The 17,911-nt window shown below is 38.5% G+C and overlaps 2 protein-coding genes across 4 annotated transcripts; one reads left to right on the top strand and one right to left on the bottom strand.

Moving 5' to 3' along the window:
* Positions 1–5,658: 5,658 nt before the first annotated feature.
* Positions 5,659–11,144, bottom strand: rwdd2b (RWD domain containing 2B). The gene is made up of 4 exons (XM_074679435.1): positions 10,650–11,144; positions 10,475–10,542; positions 9,393–9,761; positions 5,659–9,294 (listed from the first exon to the last, which is right to left on the bottom strand). Exons 1-4 carry the CDS (start codon positions 10,845–10,847, stop codon positions 9,042–9,044), a joined length of 888 nt encoding a protein of 295 aa, XP_074535536.1. The 5' UTR covers positions 10,848–11,144; the 3' UTR covers positions 5,659–9,041.
* usp16 (ubiquitin specific peptidase 16) lies at positions 10,775–17,903 on the top strand. 3 transcript variants are annotated; one of them, XM_074679433.1, is made up of 19 exons: positions 12,517–12,627; positions 12,724–12,823; positions 13,017–13,094; positions 13,181–13,377; positions 13,464–13,567; positions 13,656–13,768; positions 13,883–14,115; positions 14,202–14,297; positions 14,409–14,539; positions 14,651–14,738; positions 15,130–15,211; positions 15,311–15,402; positions 15,484–15,537; positions 15,628–15,795; positions 15,932–16,598; positions 16,726–16,820; positions 16,998–17,084; positions 17,190–17,337; positions 17,429–17,903. In XM_074679433.1, the coding sequence occupies exons 3-19, from the start codon at positions 13,034–13,036 to the stop codon at positions 17,548–17,550; spliced, it is 2,538 nt and encodes an 845-aa protein (XP_074535534.1). In that variant the 5' UTR covers positions 12,517–12,627; positions 12,724–12,823; positions 13,017–13,033; the 3' UTR covers positions 17,551–17,903. The 3 variants fall into 3 exon arrangements, with proteins under 3 accessions (XP_074535535.1, XP_074535534.1, XP_074535533.1); XM_074679434.1 differs by lacking the exons at positions 12,517–12,627; positions 12,724–12,823 and adding an exon at positions 10,775–10,851; XM_074679432.1 differs by having other exon boundaries at positions 12,517–12,823.
* The last annotated feature ends 8 nt before the right edge of the window (positions 17,904–17,911 follow it).

Genomic DNA, 17,911 nt, shown 5'->3' with positions numbered 1-17,911 from the left:
TTAAACGAAGCAGGGGTGTTAGAGGGCTGTGTCGGGTGAAAACAACTTACCATAAGTCCAAAAGTCTCTAAAGTTGTAGCAGTGCTCTCTGTGTCTCATTGTGCTGACTCTGATGAGATCGCGCTTAATGTAAACAGACGCTTCACAATGACGTAGGCGGGCCGTGCGCATGTGTGATACCTGCTAAAGTCTGGTTCATATTGGAGTAGTGTGACCGCTGGCCGTACTGTCCAGCTGGGGGACGGCGCTGCGGGGGGGCCATCGTGCTTAGGCACGGCACAGTTTGGATGGCCAGTGTGACCGCACCCTTATGCCGCGTTTCCACCAAGCAGTCCGGGTCGGTTCGTCTCGGTACGGTGCGCTTTTAGCGGCGTTTCCACAGACTCATCCCGGGACGGATCCCTGAAAACCGAGACGAGCCGTCCCACTTTTTTGGGACCCTTTCGTATGGGTGCCAGACTGAACCGATCCGCTCTCGGGAGGTGGAGCAACACACTGCACACGGTTGATTGGTCAAAAGAATCGTCAATCACCCCGACAGCGGCTGCATTTCTCCTTGCGGCTCACAGACTTCTCTGAAACGAAGCTTGATTGCACTTTGTAACAGAGAGTTACATGAAAATCACAGAGAGAACGAAATGCTGTATGTCTTCCATCCGTGCTCTTTGTTTACTGTGTCGCGTTTTCTTCTTTGTTGGATTTAATCGCGGGGTAAGCTGCTACGGCGTCGCGCTATTGTTTACCAGCTGTGGCTTCCGGCATGCGGCTTACACGCCGCCCACCACGAGAGGGCACAGTTTGCTGTGGAAACGCACACGGGATCAGACTTAACTGTCCCAAACCGTCCCAAACCGTACTGAACCGACCCGTACCGCTTGGTGGAAACGCAGCTTTAGTGTGTGTGTGACTTCCAGATACCATCTGGAGCCAGCCTCAAGCAGACACTTGACAAACACCAGATTTTAGCACTTCCACATTGTCTAATACTCTTGGACCGGAGGTTGCTCCTTGGTTTTCACTCAGTCTTGTAAGCCTAAGACATTACCCCCTCTGAAAAATTTGGAATATTCCACAAGTCCCATAGTCCACAGGAAGTAGTCTTATTCAGATCCTCCGCAGACCAAGGAAAGGCAAACATTAGTCCACTCTCTTTTAATTTTCTGTATATTGGATGATATTTCATCTATGACTGAGAGGGTTAAAATCTCTTTTGTATGTTATGTGTTTATTTTTAAAATACAATTTTTGTTGAACCACTGTAATGTGCTTAGTGTCAACATGCTCTTAGCATAAATACCATGTCATGTATTTTTCTAACTCTATGCTAAAAACTTAGTCCTGTTACTTTAAGAAACAGAACTAAGTACCAGTAACAGAAGTGAGTAGAGTCCTTTAGTCCTCTGGTCAGTTTATTAATTAGAGTAGATATTGGTTTAGATATTTGTTCAAGACAATACAAACAGGGAACCAAGCTATCACAAAGTGCTGCAGAGAAGCAGCAGAAAATGAGCTGACAAGCTTTTATACATGCTTTTTAGATGTCACATGAGTTTTGGTAGTATGAACATGCAAGTATCTTTGGCTTAGGGGTCTTTTAAAAATTGAATTCGAGTTGTCTGAGATGGGCCAGTGCACGTTTTGAGTAGTTCAACATGTGTATTATCAGATTTAGATTTTAAAAACGACATAAATGTAACTTTATTTTTAGAGAGTTACAACAAGCAAATGGCACTGATTTGGTGAAATAGCCCAAAAATATTAATTTGCAGGCTTAAAAGAGTTCAAGATTTGAACACTGTTGACTGCAGCCATAACATGACATGTTAGGAATGACTTCTGGCACATGTAAGAGAAGCCTCCAGATAGTGTGTAATTCAACACAGTGTTTAGTTTAGCACTTCATGTCCAGAATTTCATGGCAGACAAGAAACTCAAAAGCCCTCGATTCCAACTGTCAGTTTTTATGTGTTTACTTAAAAACCTGTTATAACATGTTTGATACACAGAGAAACACTGATAGCATGATGTTCCCTCCCAGAAATCTTTGACTGAAGGAAAAAGTCAGAAAATTAATCCTTGATCTTCTCTGAGCACACACACAGGGACCTTCTTAACCCTACAAATCTATTTCTGTTCCAGAGCACTCGCAACTGCGAAGATAAATTGCAAACAGGTTACAAAGACCTTGTCTGATGGGTTGTTGCTAAAGTTGCAGAGTGCATACAAAAAGAGGAGAAGTGGTTGCTAAGGCTTGAATACTTCCCGAGCAGAGTGCCAGTCGTCTTTATGATGCCAGTCAGTGTGATGGTGAGCCTCGGGGATTACTCCAGACAGACAGCTCAGTAAGACAACTGATTAAATAGTGGTGAGAAGAGAGAAATGTTTAATTCAGCCATATTTAGTATTCATGGGATGGATAGCCGTACAAGAGTTCACCTTGAGGGGTCATCAGGAGAGAAGGTCCAGAATCCCAAAGAGCTGCCAAGCCAAGTTTCCACAGAGCACTTGGAAACACAAAGTGATTGTGTTTTTAATTGCTTTGATTATCCAGTTTACTTTGGCTGAATTGAAAATGGTAATGCAACACAAAGCAAATTAACGGATTGATATGCTGTGAAAAGGAGTTCTGTGGTGCAGCTCCTGCGACGATGTGAGTTAATGCACAGCTTCAAATGAATACAGTCTTCATACATCCATTACAGTCAGCTTTGATTTGCTTGAATTCTCTCATGTTTGAATCCTTAGAGTTAAACCGTTGATTATCTTTGTTCCCTTTTAAGGAAGAAGTGATATTTATCACATTAGTTACAGAACAATAAGTGATAAAACCACTGTGGTGTGCATTTTTTTTAAGACTTCATAGATTTCTAAGCACAAGCTTAATAGCCCCCCCAAAAAATCTCCCCTGACTTATCTTCATAATGTTTCCAAAAGCTTTCGCTCAGCTTTTGCAGCTTCAAGTAACTCAAAACAGCACTATTTATTTTAGCCTGGCTCAGTGAAACAGTGCCAGCCATAGAGAAATGATGAAATCCCTGTGTTGAAATGCCTCACTGTGACGTTCAAAACTAATTCAATTATATGCATCACCAGTTCAATGGACCTGCAGAATTGGGTTATTGTCTGAAATGAAGAAAAAAAAAAAGAAAAATGCCGCCAAATCATGGGCGAATGGAGTTTAATGTAGAAATGATTTTCACAAAGAGTTGCAAAAATTGGCTTCGAGAACAAGGTATATGATTTCTTAGTCATTCACTGAGCTTTTTACTTTGCATCAGCTGCAGATTTAAACAAATCCTGCAAGAAGGAGATAAAAAAAAAAGACTGTTACACTTTAAATTCTCTCTATTGAGCATTTATATGGAGCTAAACCATTCAATAAATGATTTTGGTGTGACCAGGTACCAGACATTTTAGCTATTATGCATGTATGCTGCTCATACATACATGTTTTATTGTCACAGACACAGAGAAAGGAATTTCAGCTTCTGCCCATACATGCAGGCTGAATCCATCGCTGCCCTTTGTACGTCACGTTCCATATGCAGTGCTTTTTGTTTTGCACACTGTGTAGAACTGCAAGTCAATTAAAGAAAACCTATGTAGGTGTTGATCCGTGGCACATTGCATCAAACATGTGAGGTGAATCAATCTGTGGAACGTCAGGATGGATGATTGGATTTGTGATGAGCACTAGCAGATACCAGAAACGTCAGCTGAGAGAAAAAGTCTCCAACAGCAGAGCTGACTGAGTCACCGTCGAGTTGTTTTCTCTCAAAATTTTCATGTCACCTTCGCTCAGTGTTGGCTCAGTAATAAAGAAGAGAGATGGTCTCTTAACATGTCAGCAGTTTAAGTACACTCCCGTCCTTTACTTTCATTCACTTTATGTCACAGAGAATAGTGAAGCTCTGTGAGGAAGTGAAACGAACATCACCGCTGACACAACCTTCACCACCTGCACCACCTTGTCTCTGCTGTTTTGTGATAATGATGTCAGCGGTGAGGAGACCCTAATGAGAGGAAACAGGATGGTTTCCAAACACTCAGAGCAGAGCCTTGATCTGCAGGGCCATCTTATTGACACTGAAGCTAAACTCAGAGAGAAACCAGGCGAGATATTCATCATACAGTAAGAGACCTCTTTGCTCTTAATCAATGCAGCTGATGTTCAGGGGGATCTGTGAATCCAAAGATGACCACACCTCTCTTTGTTTTAACACTTTATGGAGTTCTAAGGAATAAAAAGATTACAGTGCATGCTTTCAGTTCTTAGAAGGACCCTTGGTCTTTAGAAATGATTTCACATGGACAGTTTTATGAACATCTAAACAGTCAGGGGCTCAAACCTCAGTCCAGCTGGTCACAGCAAAACAAAAACTTAACTTAATCACAAATTTTTCCCTGCAAAATAAGTGCATGCATTTCATTACTTAGACCTCACTAGTACCAAATATGTATTATAATTTTTTCACATTATTATTATTATTATTATTATTATTATTATTATTATTATTAATAATAATAATAATAATAATAATAATAATAATAATAATAATACTTGATTTATGTATTCATACTTTTTTCATTTACTTGTATTATTATTATTATTATTAATAATAATAATAATAATAATAATAATAATAATAATAATAATAATAATAATAATAATAATAATAATAATAATAATGATAATAATAATAATAATAATATTATTATTATTATTATTAATGATTTATTTTCCTTTTTAAAAAAAAAAAAAAAACTAAATTAGCTACCCAAAGCCAAACAACACTTCGAGAAATTCCAGGAATTTAAAAAAAGAAAAAAAAAAGTGCAGGCAATTATTGTTGCCAGTGGAATTCAACATGGGTCGACCCATGCATGAATGTTGCACAGTTAAATGTCAATGTGTTCATAAACATCAAATGAAGTATCAGCTTTATGTTGTCACTTAAACACACTTAATGAACGGACAATCCAAAATGACACAAAGCACTTTGGCGGACATATTTTTCTTGGGATGCCCGAGTTTGCAGTGGCTTGTGACGTCCGACCCAAGAGGCGGCCTAACTTTTTTCAAAGAGGGACACATTTGATTGGGGATGGGTACCTTTCACATTTGATTTGATAATGGTGCCATACCTGGTACCTGGCAATTGGTATCAATACTCAGTGATTCCAATTTTTGGTACTTTTGTGTATCTTCATGTGGTAGTAAATATTAATTTATTGAATAACAAAATTTTAAAGTTTTTCAGTTCAACAAATTTATTTCTCAATGCTGTGTCCATGTCAAGTATGAAAAATTGCCAACTCTTTCACTCCCTCACAGTCATAAGAATGCAATTAGGTACCCAAACTTGATTTGACTTTATGTGAATCGGTACTTGGTACTACAGACAGAATTTGGTTGGTACCTGTAAAAGTATTTATTTCTCTACCCATCCCAACATTTGAATTAGTGAATATATAAGTGTCAGTGAATACAGTGAGGACAGAGACTACAGACAGTTAAAATTAAAAAAGAAGTTTAGCCAGGATCGTCATAGATTAGACCATTTATTGCCAAATGGATACAGTTAGAATCAGCGTTAAAGCTCTGCTTTACAGAGTTCTCCCTGGGTTAGCCGAGCAGCCTGCTCAAACTTTCCAGGGAGTGCAATAGCAAAACCCCCATACGTATGTACAGATTTAAAAAAAATGCACACAGATCAATGGGATACATACATAGAGCCTTACAAGGAGGAGGCTGGGGTGGAGGAGGAATATTGAGACAGCCACAGCTGGGTAGCAAAGAGGTAGCAGGAACCACAGAGGGTGAAGATGTGATTTCAATACACCGCCTTAACGTTAGACATACGCTGTGATTGGTTGAGAAGGGTTAGAGATTGAACATCAGCCTGTCAGCTGATCACAGGTGTATGAACTTACTAACTTCATGTATCTTAATTGTGAATAATTTGTCATCACTCAACCTGTAATGCTTGATATCTGTTTGCGTTGTCCAAAGGTAGTTTTAATAAAATGTGCCATGACTGTAACTAAAGCACAAAAGATCAGAAACACTGCTCTGCCACCCAAGTCTGTTTTCAAAAATGGAGTTAAAACTTCAAGAAACAAAACTACTCATATTTTCACATCTAGCAGATTTATCAGGCGGCTATGACTAAGGAGAGTCGCCATTTTCCACTTGGTTTTTCATTGTCATACCTCAGGGCACAAATCCATCATAGTTTTAGTTAGGATGGCAGTTTTTTTTTTTTTTTGCAATGTCAGGATGATATGCTGGAAAATCACAAGTGCCACTCATCAGTTCACTTACCCAGTGAATGAAGGAGGAGGATATTCTTTTTGTGCAAAAGTAAGCAAAAGATTTTCCTGTAAAGCCACGAGTCAAACGTTCCTTAATACATTTCTTTTGAGCTCACACTTTGGCATTTCTAAGTCAATCTTTGGACATGTAGGCTGCTGCTCTGTACATCTACTGTTACGCAGCTATGGCCGTGAAGGAGTGGAAAGAAAAGGTGAATAAAAAAAAATCAATGAAGCATCTTGAAAGTCATCTGTGCATGGAATGAAATAAATTAAAGGTGTTGAGTAAAACGAATTCAGAGAAAAGAGCCTTTATGACTGATTTCTTATGAGGGTTGGAGATTCATACTTCACTGGTCTATCAAAGCTTCTTTTTTCACAGCAAGTCATATATAGAAGAGGTTTTCTTCATGATTCATGTTGGTTTATTTGATGTCATGTAGCGTCTAACTGATCTATGAAAACACAAACCGGATGTTTTGATTTGTCCGATTTGTTAGTAGTTTTAAGATAATCTTTGCTTAATTGTGAGTCAAGGGGTTTTCATTGATTTATATACAGTTTTATACTTTCAAAAAGCTTCTTTATCTCAAATCTGTCTGCAGCAAAGAGATATTTCTGAATTTTGTTCACCAAGTTATGAGTAAATCTTTGAAAATCCAGTTTCAGTTGCATCAGTCCGGGGTATTTTGAGGAGGGAAGACTGTTGAGTCATAGACATACAGTACTGTTATGATGAAAGCATCCAGTGACTGATTCAGCTCAGAGACCTCGCTGGAGAAAATCTAGCTGAGGAAGGGATATTAAACAGGATGAGGGGGTGGACGAGCTTGCTCATCCTGATTCTGAGTTTCATGTCCTCAGGGACGAGCTGGAGCTGCAGAGGCACCTAGGAGTGAACCCTGTGTGATAAACAAACAGACAGACGACTCCTCTGATGAGTCCTCTGAAGAAGAAAGTTAGGAGTCTGACTGGAGTGAGAGCATCCACTTCCTGGGGGTAAAGAGAGGAGCAGGACCAGCATAACCAAACCCAGCAGACCAGAATGTTCTAGAGGATGAAATAAGTTTATGACCCAGATCAGGATGAGCAACGCTTCCCCAGAGCCATCTCTGTATATATACCTGCTCATCAAACAGTGGCTTTGATCAGTGTTTTAAAGACTAAATCATCGTTAGATAATATTTACAAATCATTAAAAATGAATGTTGGCTATTTTTAAAGACTATTCACTGGCTAAGCCTTTCTGTTGTGTAATTTACAACCCCAAAGAGATCACCTAAAGTGGCTTTTAAGCATCATGAAATAATTATAACATTTTAATCTGCATGATTTATTTAAAGACTCTTTAAAAACGCAGTCTTCACATTTGAAACAAGTAATGGGAGAATTTTAGAAATTGACCAAATAATCAAAACCATTTTGTAATTTTTTGTCTTTGTAATTATGCATCATTATGAATCCATGGTGTGAATAAAACTGATTTCATCCTAACACCACCAAGAGACCACAGGTAACATATACCATATGTTTAATTGTTAAAGGCTGCCACCTGCTGGTCAATGGTGTTAAAGCACCTACACCTACAAATTCAATTCATGATAAATGTTTGTTAAAATTGTTCATTAGATTTAATTAGATTTTCTTTTCTTGTGTTGGAGACAATCCCACATTTCTAACAGGAAATACAAAAACAATGCAAGTAGCTTATTTTCATTTATTTTACAAGTTAATGTTTTACAAACACTGAACTCTGAAATGCTCACACTGGGTTCAAATTCCTCCAAAGAGATAATGATGGCATTTTTTTTACAGCATTAGAACATGTGGAGTGTCTTCTGAATGGATGCACCTGCTTTTGCATGTCTTATGAAAGTGGCACTGGTGTTGTGAATTAAAGATAATAATGAAATAAAGATAAATATAATGCATCTTAATGTAGGGAAAGATTTGAAAAGTCACATAAATACCCAAAATAAAAAGAAGAAAATGGACAAAAACCTTTCTTAAGTTTTTTTTTTGTAATTTCCATCTTAGTCTTGAAGGGATTAAAAGTAACACTCAGTTTTTAAGCAGCAATTTTAATTGCCTGAGTGTAATCCATACTTAACCACAATTTAACAAACAACTAATCATTTGGGTAAACTGAAACTTTGGATTCTCTGAGGTTGTGTTATCGACAACGCAACAGAGGAAAATCAACAGCTTTCATAAACAGATATCCATCTCATTGTTGACGATGTTGAGCAATTATTGATATAGTATCAAATCTAAAAAGCATGTAAAAGCCTGGCAGAGATTCGCAATGGTATCATTTGGGGAGAGAAACACCTAGAGCAAGGTGTGATCTGTTGAGAGTGCAGGGGTATTAAAATTGCAAATATAACTGCAGTCCTTGAGAAACTCTGAGAAAAATCCATCTTTAAATGCATCTTTAAAAAAATTAGGCCTGCTAGCTAAAAAAGAGATCTCTGTTTTTCACATTGAGGATTTGTTCTTTTTATCTAAACGAAGTCCCTGAGCAGCATTCATAAAATAGTAATTTATCAAGTACAGATGACTATATGCTCACCATATTTTTATGTGCTCTCAGATGGAACAAAAAACTCATAAAACTGAAATGACTGCTTTTTGATTGAAGCTAAATCTTATTTAGACAACAACAGGATTTCAGTGCCGAGCCACGAGCTATAAACCTTTGGATAATTAATTATTTGATAAATCAACTATTTTCCTTCAATACCAAAATATATCTGAAAGACATCACAGCAGCCTTTCTCATTTAAAAAGTGATAAAGCTGTCCGAGGTCCATGTGATTACCTCTGTTCCCATGGGGGTCAAACATTGCCTCTTCAAAGCCTGTGAATTTGCGCAGGGAGTCTATACTTTCAACAGTTCTGCTGTCCTCGCCTGAACGATCAAGGGGAATGTCTTCTCTATGTCGAATCATGATCTTCTTCCATGTCAGAACCTTCACTCTGTGAAATGGGAAAAAGTTTGGAAAATAATCAACCTGGCAGCTCAGCAGGCTTCTGGCTGTGACATCAGTTGCTATAAATAACAAAATTCAAGCTACCTGGACCAGAACTCCTCGCAGGCGGATTGAGGACCTTCCACACACACAATGCCAGGCTTCCCAGGCATGCTAAATCCTGAAAGACCCAGCTCTTTAGACCACTCCAGGATGTTCTTTCTCTTGGTCTTGTTGTAGATGTGGTGGCTGTAAATCCACAGTCGACTGAACACTTTCTCCGACTGTGGAGAAGCAGTCTCTTTTTTAGGTGTAGCTGCTGCTGATACGCTCTTGTTAATGAAGAGCTGCAGGTTTTCTTTCACCCAGTCCACAGCTGAGAGCACACACACTTCCCCCTGGCAGTTTTCCAAGAGGAATGTGTTAAGATCCGCATGGAGTTGTGTCTGCTGGGCTCTGCTGAGATCAGAGCACCTGGGGCGAAACATGATTAAAACATGATCAAGGCAGTATTCAGGGAAAATTCAGGCCTTTTTGCACAAACGCACTCCATCCTTAGGAGTGATACTTTGGATGAAATCCTGAAGATGCTCATTTGAATGACCCAATAACGCAACAGATCTGCAATATCTAAAAGTATGACACAGGGTTCTTGTTTTTTATTGCTTATGAAAAATACTGAAACTTTTCTGTAAAAAGACAAAACAAAACAAAAACAAATCCCTGGGCAAAACTGTTAATCTAAGAAATAACCTGTACCCTTAATGGAGAAGAGGGAACACTAAAATATATTTTCACACAAGCTGGAGAATCTATCTACTCATCAATATTGATATGTAGACAGGTTACCGCAGTTTACCTAAGCAATGGCAACATAACCTGTGTTATGTGGAGTCTGTTTAATCCTGCAGGTTTGAAAGATCCTATTCAAGAAAAAAAAAAACTCTTCCTTTCAGACATTGAAAACTTATCCCTGTGTTGGATTTGTTGCTTCTCTGTGAGCTGACTACACCTGAGGCTGTTCACAAATCTTTAAAGTCACTGCTGAATTCTTACAGAAATTTGTTTATGAGCATCATCTGATTTACCTTTCAAAAATGAACTCCTTTTCATTTTTTGCAAGACTGGTTTATAGCCATTCTTCTTCTTTCAGATTCCCTAAACTTCAGACTGTGAATGTTGCTTACCTGACTGTGATCTCTGGTAACACACTGGGATATTCAGATGGATAGGCACAAGAGAGAATGACATCTGACTGGTGAGACAGGAGAAAACAAACAGCTGTGATGTTGTAGGACATGTTGAAAGCACGGTGATATATTACGACAGTTGTCACCCCTCAGTCACCCTCTCCATGCTTACTGTGTCCAGCTTCTGTTTGATGAGGAACTGCGGTCTGGAGGGAGGAGGGCTGTCTGCTGAGCCCGAACCCTCCACAAAGTCCCTGAGCTCAGCTAGCGCCAGCTGGTCTGTGATCTCCAGCTCCTCTCGGGTGGGAAACATGCTCGTCAGCAGCTCTATCTCTGCAAGCTGACATTCAGCCCATTCCAAAGAAGACATGCTGGTAAAGGCAAGCTGAAGGGACACTCTTTGCTACTGTTTTACAAGATATCGTCGCATGTGTCGTCACATTTGCGCCACGTTGTTTAAGCTTGGTGAAGAACCGGTGCTACTTCTAAACAGCATTACACACGCTTCCCCTTGTCCAACGCGTGGCACTAAAATGTGATAAAATATGTTATAGTAAAAAGGAGGTAAACAGACAGACAAATGGAACCAAGCACAATAATAGCTGTCAGTAAACGTAGCCCTGTAATGAGGAGTGATGATGTGTCAGTCGCGAACGTTCCGGCTATTCGAACCAACTCTTTGAGGTGAACGACGGGAGTCGACTCCTTTTTTCCCCCCCTCGATTTTGTTTTCCTTGTAACGGGTCAAGATGGCATATGATGTCTGTGTGTTCACTGTGATGCTTTAGTCTTTGTATTTACATCTTAATTTGTATATTGCTGTATTATTTGTGTATTTTGTATTGTGTACTGTGTTGCACTGTAAAATGTCAAAAGTTAACAAATAGCATAAAGTCAGACTTAAGGCCTTTTTGTCTAGTTGATATAAGCTAATGTTATTTTAGACTTTATTTTTTAAGTTGCACTCCTCCATGTCGAGTATATAGATAAGGTTATTTGTTTTACCATATTTCATTTTTTATATGATTAAATTTAAGTTTTTATATAATATTGTCAAAAGAGAGGCTCAACATTTTGATTGGTATGTATGTTCTTTTATTTATAAATATGTATCTTCTTTAGAATACAACAATAAAAAAACTTTGAAAGTTAAAGCCACATTAAATGATAAAAATTTGATATAATAATGTATGTTTTTTTATTCCAGTATCTAATTTCTACAGAAGCGTATTGCATTCACTTGAAGAAAAAAAAAAACTCAGGTTTTTCAGAGTAATTTATTCTTCGGTTTGTTTTTTGTGGTAAAAATTTTTGTTTTTCTGATTATCTTTTTTATTGGTTTGTTTTTTGTTATAATTATTTCTGTTTTTATAAGTATTTTTTTTCTGTTTTCAGATTACTTTTCCCTTGTGTTTTGGAGTAATTTTTTCCTGAAGTATCGAGATACTTAGAAATCCCGTGAGAACCTCAACCTGCTGTTTTTCGTGGTAATTTTTTCCTCCTGTTTTTAGGAGTAATTTTTTTCCTGAAGATTTCTATGTATCTCAATACTTCAGGAAACAATTACTCTGAAAAACAGGAAAAAAGTAATCTGAAAACAGAAAAAAAAAATTGCTCATAAAAACAGAAATAATTATAACAAAAAACAAACCAATAAAAAAATATTAATCAGAAATACAAAATTAATTACCACAAAAAATTACTCACAAAAACAGAAATAATTGTAACAAAAACAAACCAATAACAAAAAACAAACCAATAAAAAATGTTAATCAGAAATACAAAATTAATTACCACAAAAAACAAACCGAAGAATTAATTACTCTGAAAAACCTGAGGTTTTTTTTTTTTCTTCAAGTGAATGCAATACGCCTCCGTACATTTCCCTTAAATAAATTTACAGGATTTGTGGTACTAATTGAGTTTAGGTAGTAAAATCCGAGAGGCCACTTTTGAGCCGAAAGAGTTGGCTCTTATTATTTAAGCCGAGTCAAAACAACCTACTCTCCTAATAGAGACGCAATTCCCATCCCTAGTAACGTGGACTTGTTTCTACTCGGACTGTATTGAGTGGTTCACACCGGAAACACACGTCGTGAACAGGAGAAACAGCGACACCACATTTTGATCCCCTGCTGCTGTCTGCATGTGTTAGCTGGAATTTTCTACCAAATCAACAGAGATTTTCTGTCAGTTTTTAACTTTGCTCACCAACTTTCTCTTTTTGAATCTTGATTAACGGCCAGAAACCAATCAACCGACTAAATGATGGTCGAAATAGAGAAGTTAGCGCTTCTTGGTAAACGAAACTGAAAACTCTGGATGTTTTAGGCTTCGTTTGTGACAGTAAGTTGAATGACCATGAGAATGATATTGAAGAAAGCCTGTATGAATGAATAATTTTCGCTTTGAGTAGTGAATAATACTGAACTGGTATTAGCAGTGTTATGATTAGGAGTATTAATAATCTGCTGACGCTATGGTCATAGCTAACGTCCATTCAAACTGTTTTGTTTGCATTTTATTTATCCATGTTTAGCTCTATGTTAGGGGAAAATGGGGAAGAAGAGAGGAAAAGACAGAGCCTCGAGAGAGGAAGACGAATTTGACCTGACAGGTAATGATCACATCACCTTTAAACCATATGCTAACCTGTGGAGGGCCTTGTTTGATTTATTTTCACTGTGTGATCTTTTTTTAAAGGTCCATCCTGCAGACATATTAAAAAGGGAACAGACCAAACCCTTCTTAAGAAACTGTCTGGGAATTCAGATTGGATTCATTGCCAGGATTGCAAGCATGAAGAAAATAAGGAGAATATTGGGAGCACCCAGCCACAGGAGGCTGAAGAAGAAAATGAAGGAGTCCCTGTTTGGATGTGCTTGAAATGCGGCCATAGAGTGAGTTTATTAAACACATCTGTCATTTAGATTTTGAGTATGAAGTGACTTTGTAGCCTAATGAACAGATTTATCTTTTTCATCAGGGATGTGGGCGAAGTTCTGAAAACACGCATGCCATCAAACATTACGAGACCCCTCGGTCAGATCCACACTGCTTGGTGATCAGTTTGGACAACTGGAGTGTGTGGTGAGTGTTACATTTTTTTATGTTAATCATAGAAGTGTGTAGTTATTGTGATGAAGATCACTTTTTTAACATGTCGCCGAATTTGCAGGTGTTATTTATGTGATGATGAAGTCCAATACTCAAGCACTGGACATTTAGCACAGTTGGTGACCAACCTAAAGAAACAAGCCTGTGCAGAACCGATTAAGAGACCACAAAAAAGTAGGTCCCTTTGGAAAGTGTAATAACACTGTGAAATGAGTGTATTCATTTATTTTTGTACATTTGTATCTCAGGAATTGGATGACTTGCTCACCTTGCTGTGTGTTTATTTAGGAGTGAAAGAGGAAGAAACTTCAATGGAAGATAGGCAGAAGACAGAGATGGTAAAAGCAGATGAAAAGAAGGATGAGGAGAACAAAGAAAGCAAAGAACTCTCAAAGAAAAACATCAAGAAAGAGAGTGCTGGGAAACAACAAAAGTCTGTCACATCTGAAGAAAGTGGTGGTGTGTCTGTAAAGGGGCTGAGCAACCTGGGAAACACATGCTTCTTTAATGCTGTCATACAGGTAAAGTGTGCTTGAGAAGAATCTGTGCCTGCATACAGTAAGAGAAATACTTCATGCATTTTTAACAGCTTCTTATCTATTTTCAGAATCTTTCTCAGACACATCTGTTAAGACAGACCCTCAACAAAGTGACAGAAGAGAAAACAAGTCTCAGTATTACACCTGTTGACTCCTCAGAGTTGGTAAGTTGCCGTTACTTTTTTAATGCATTTGATTTTAAAGGTGCTAAAATTAATATTTGAACTATTAGTATTACAAGTTTTTAACCCAATATCCTCTGATAACTGTCACAGGAACCTATCTCAGTGCAGTTAGACCAGCCAGGCTCCTTGACTTTGGCGATGTGTCAGCTCCTCAATGAGATTAAGCAATCCAAGAAGGGTGTGGTAACACCCCGGGAGCTGTTCACACAAGTTTGCAAAAAGTGAGTTAAGGACAGACCATGGAGAAATTTGCATCATTTGGATGTTCTTTAAATATGTCACCCAGTATCATTGTATGGAATCCCATGTGTTATCTTGTGTTATTTCTCTAGGGCTGCCAGATTCAAAGGATTTCAGCAACAAGATAGCCAGGAGCTGCTGCGTTACCTTCTCGATGGGATGCGAACTGAAGAAGTCAAAGTATGTCAAGAGAAATCCCCCTTTTACCACATTTGGGACAATTTTACACTTTAAACGTGTACTTCAGCTCATCTCACTGTGTCTTTCAGACTCTTTATTTATTTACAAATTAAGGACAGGTAATGTGTTAAATGAAAAGCATCTCTAAAAAGCCTTTCCCCCTCATATTTAATAACCTTAGAGATTTATTTTACCCAGAGATGGATTGGATAACTTTTGAAGAGCAGGGGTGTAATAACATGGCAATTAAGGGGCACTGGCTCAGCCAAGTGGTGAAATCCAGTCTCTTAAGTACGGACACAACAGGCATTGAAGTGGTGGCTGAGGGTTCAACTCCCAACCTTGGATGAATAGTAATTTTTCTCACCCACTCTTATTTTTTTCTCTATAGAGAGTGAGTTCAGGGGTCATGGAGGTTTTGAAAGAATCTAAAAAGAGCACAGATGCTGAGCAGCTTAAAATACTTGTCAAAGGTAAGTAACAGATTATAAATTTAACATAGAATGGTTAATATATGTTGCATTTTGTTTTCATGTATTCAATATTTTCTCAAACTACTATTTTTATTTCAGAGTACGAGAAAAAAGGATCTCCAAAAAACTTTGTTGACCACATTTTTGGTGGAGAAACTACCAGCACGATTATGTGCCAACAATGTAAAACAGTAAGTGCAGTGAATAGAAAAACAAGACCATCATGCAGTTTCAATTTTAAGCTAATTGATTTGTAATCTTGCATCCTACAGGTGTCTGTAGTCACAGAGATGTTTCTGGATCTTTCCCTTCCAGTCTCAGATGAGGTAAAACGTTTTTTTGATTCATTTTTAGCAGTTACCTTCTGACATTTCATCTGTGTTTTACATGTATCCTCTTGTGACTGCGTCTTACAGGCATACAGAAAGAAGAACCAGAAAAAATGTTTTCAGAAACCCAGTGAATCTAGTCAAGATAGCAGAGAAAGCCCTGATTTGATCAATGGAAGTGATGGTATTCCCTCTGGGGCTGGCAGTAAGTACCAGCAGAAGAAAGCCAAGAAACAGGCAAAGAAGCAAGCCAAGGTATTACACTGAGTTTATTCAGAAGGCTTTTAATTCAGCCTGAATTGATCTCTGCATTGGATGAGTGTTGAATCATTAGAATGATAAGAATGATATAATTTATTAAGTCTGTGCTGTGTCTTTGTCTCATCTGCAGCAACAAAAGAGGCAGCAGAAGTTTGAGGGGAGAGCTACTTTGGACAGTCTCATATCCACAAGCAACAAAGAGGATGAAACAGCAGATTCGAAGGAAGAGGCAACTGCTGACAATGAAATGCATGAAGAAGAAAATCCTACTCAAATCAGTGAGTCAGAAAAGACCCAGGAGAACCCTGACAGTGTCCAAGATGAAAAGGAGAAAGAAGAGGACAAAGATGAGGACAATGATGATTCAGTGACTGACTGCGACCCGTCATCTTTCAGTAACCATTTTGCCGTTTTATCAGAGGAGCAGCCATCAAATGTCAGCATCACAGACACTGACAAAACATCTGACAATGAACCGGAAAGAGAAGAAGACGACGACACAGAGCTGGTGAGTGAAATGGAGAAAGTAACCCTGGATGAAGCTTTCATTGAGGATGCGGATGCTGCAGAACAGATCATGGAGAGTGAAGAAGAGACACAGGAAGCTAAAGAGTATACTGTAGTAAGTCAGGACCCAGAGCTGGCCTTCCGAACTCTGGCTACCAGGACGACTCCTGAGAAACAGGAGTGCTCGGTGCAGTCGTGCCTCTTTCAGTTCACAGAAGTGGAAACCCTCACGCAGAACAACAGCCTGCTATGTGTTACCTGCTCCAAACGGCAGCAAAGCAAAGACAAAGGTGGGAGTATGTGGAGTTTCTCTGATTTTGTTTTGTTTTTCAACTGCATGAACACGCTTTGATTTTGAAAGGAGCTCACTTTCACTTTTTGGAGTTAATTAAGTTTATCATCTCTGTGCTTTCCTAGGATCCAAGAAAAATATTTACACTGATGCCTTGAAGCAAATGCTGATCTCGTCTCCTCCTCCAGTTCTCACCCTTCATCTGAAGCGGTTTCAACAGGTGAGACAGCTGAAGAACATGAGAGCATTTTTTATACCTTTGATCCAGTCAACTGTCAGTCTGCCATTGTTCACATCACTGTGACCCAGTTTAATGAGCCAAAGACATCATTGTTTGGTTTTATCATGACATGTTTTAATGAGAACTTTCTTTGATGTTTTATTCCTTTTTTTTTAGAATGGATACAGTATTTGCAAAGTGAACAGACATGTTCAATTCCCTCTCATCCTGGATCTAGCTCCCTTTTGTGGGGTTAAAAGCAAGGTATGATCTAGATTAGCAGCTTCAATGAAATGTCATTATTTTATTTATAAGTTTATCAGTGATGTGTTGTAGTTTGATGGCTAACAAACTGCTTTGTCAAACCAGAATGTGACCGAGGGAGACACTCAGATCGTGTACAGTTTGTACGGTATTGTTGAGCACAGTGGAACAATGAGGTCAGGTCACTACACTGCATATGTGAAAGTAAGACCTGAGTGTCCTAAGCTTCTTTCGAATGGAGTAACAGCACAAGGCAAGTTTTTTGAAACTATTAACACAATAACAATCATATGCATTTATTGTAATGGTGCTCTCATATTATTGACTCCATTTACACCTTTCAGGAGATGTAGAGCCACAAAGAGGATCCTGGTTCCACATCAGCGACACAAGTGTTCAGCCTGTGAGCGAGAGTAAAGTGCAGAGTTGTCAAGCCTACCTCCTCTTCTATGAAAGACTCATGTAATCCATCCGTGCCTTACCACTCAGGAACCACAAAAAGACCAACCTGCTGCTGCTGCTGCTGCTGCTTCCACTGCACCTACTGCTTCAGCTCTGCAGCATAAGGGATAAAATACAATTCATCAACCTCAGCCTGATTAGTCCAAGTGTCTTTTAGAAATGATGAAACAATATTGATCATGTAGACGGGACGAGTGATAGTGTTGACATTTTCAACACAGTAGTATGAGTTTTCAATGTTTTTCAATACTGGGATCATGAAAAGATTTGATCTAGAGCTGTGACTGACATAAAGAATGGCGAGTAATTTGCAAAGAAGAGAACATTTCAGACAGGGGAGAAAAGCTGGGAGAAGGGGAGCAATC

This window comes from Halichoeres trimaculatus, unplaced genomic scaffold, assembly GCF_033239565.1.
Source record: "Halichoeres trimaculatus isolate MK-OKI-2021-1 unplaced genomic scaffold, fHalTri1.1 fHalTri1_scaffold_9, whole genome shotgun sequence".
In the NCBI taxonomy this organism is placed as follows: domain Eukaryota; kingdom Metazoa; phylum Chordata; class Actinopteri; order Labriformes; family Labridae; genus Halichoeres; species Halichoeres trimaculatus.
Note: the sequence above shows the minus strand (reverse complement) of the source record. Positions and strands in the feature narration are given on the sequence as shown.

Excerpts from the sequence above, each read along its gene's own strand:
- rwdd2b (XM_074679435.1), bottom strand. The coding sequence starts at position 10,847 with ATGTCTTCTTTGGAATGGGCTGAATGTCAGCTTGCAGAGATAGAGCTG. Across the intron at positions 10,543-10,649 it reads TCAAACAGAAGCTGGACACA|TCAGATGTCATTCTCTCTTG; the intron begins GTAAGCATGGAG and ends CTGTCTCACCAG. Across the intron at positions 9,762-10,474 it reads TTACCAGAGATCACAGTCAG|GTGCTCTGATCTCAGCAGAG; the intron begins GTAAGCAACATT and ends GTTTCGCCCCAG.
- usp16 (XM_074679434.1), top strand. The coding sequence starts at position 13,034 with ATGGGGAAGAAGAGAGGAAAAGACAGAGCCTCGAGAGAGGAAGACGAA. Across the intron at positions 13,769-13,882 it reads GATTAAGAGACCACAAAAAA|GAGTGAAAGAGGAAGAAACT; the intron begins GTAGGTCCCTTT and ends GTGTTTATTTAG. Across the intron at positions 14,116-14,201 it reads TCTTTAATGCTGTCATACAG|AATCTTTCTCAGACACATCT; the intron begins GTAAAGTGTGCT and ends ATCTATTTTCAG.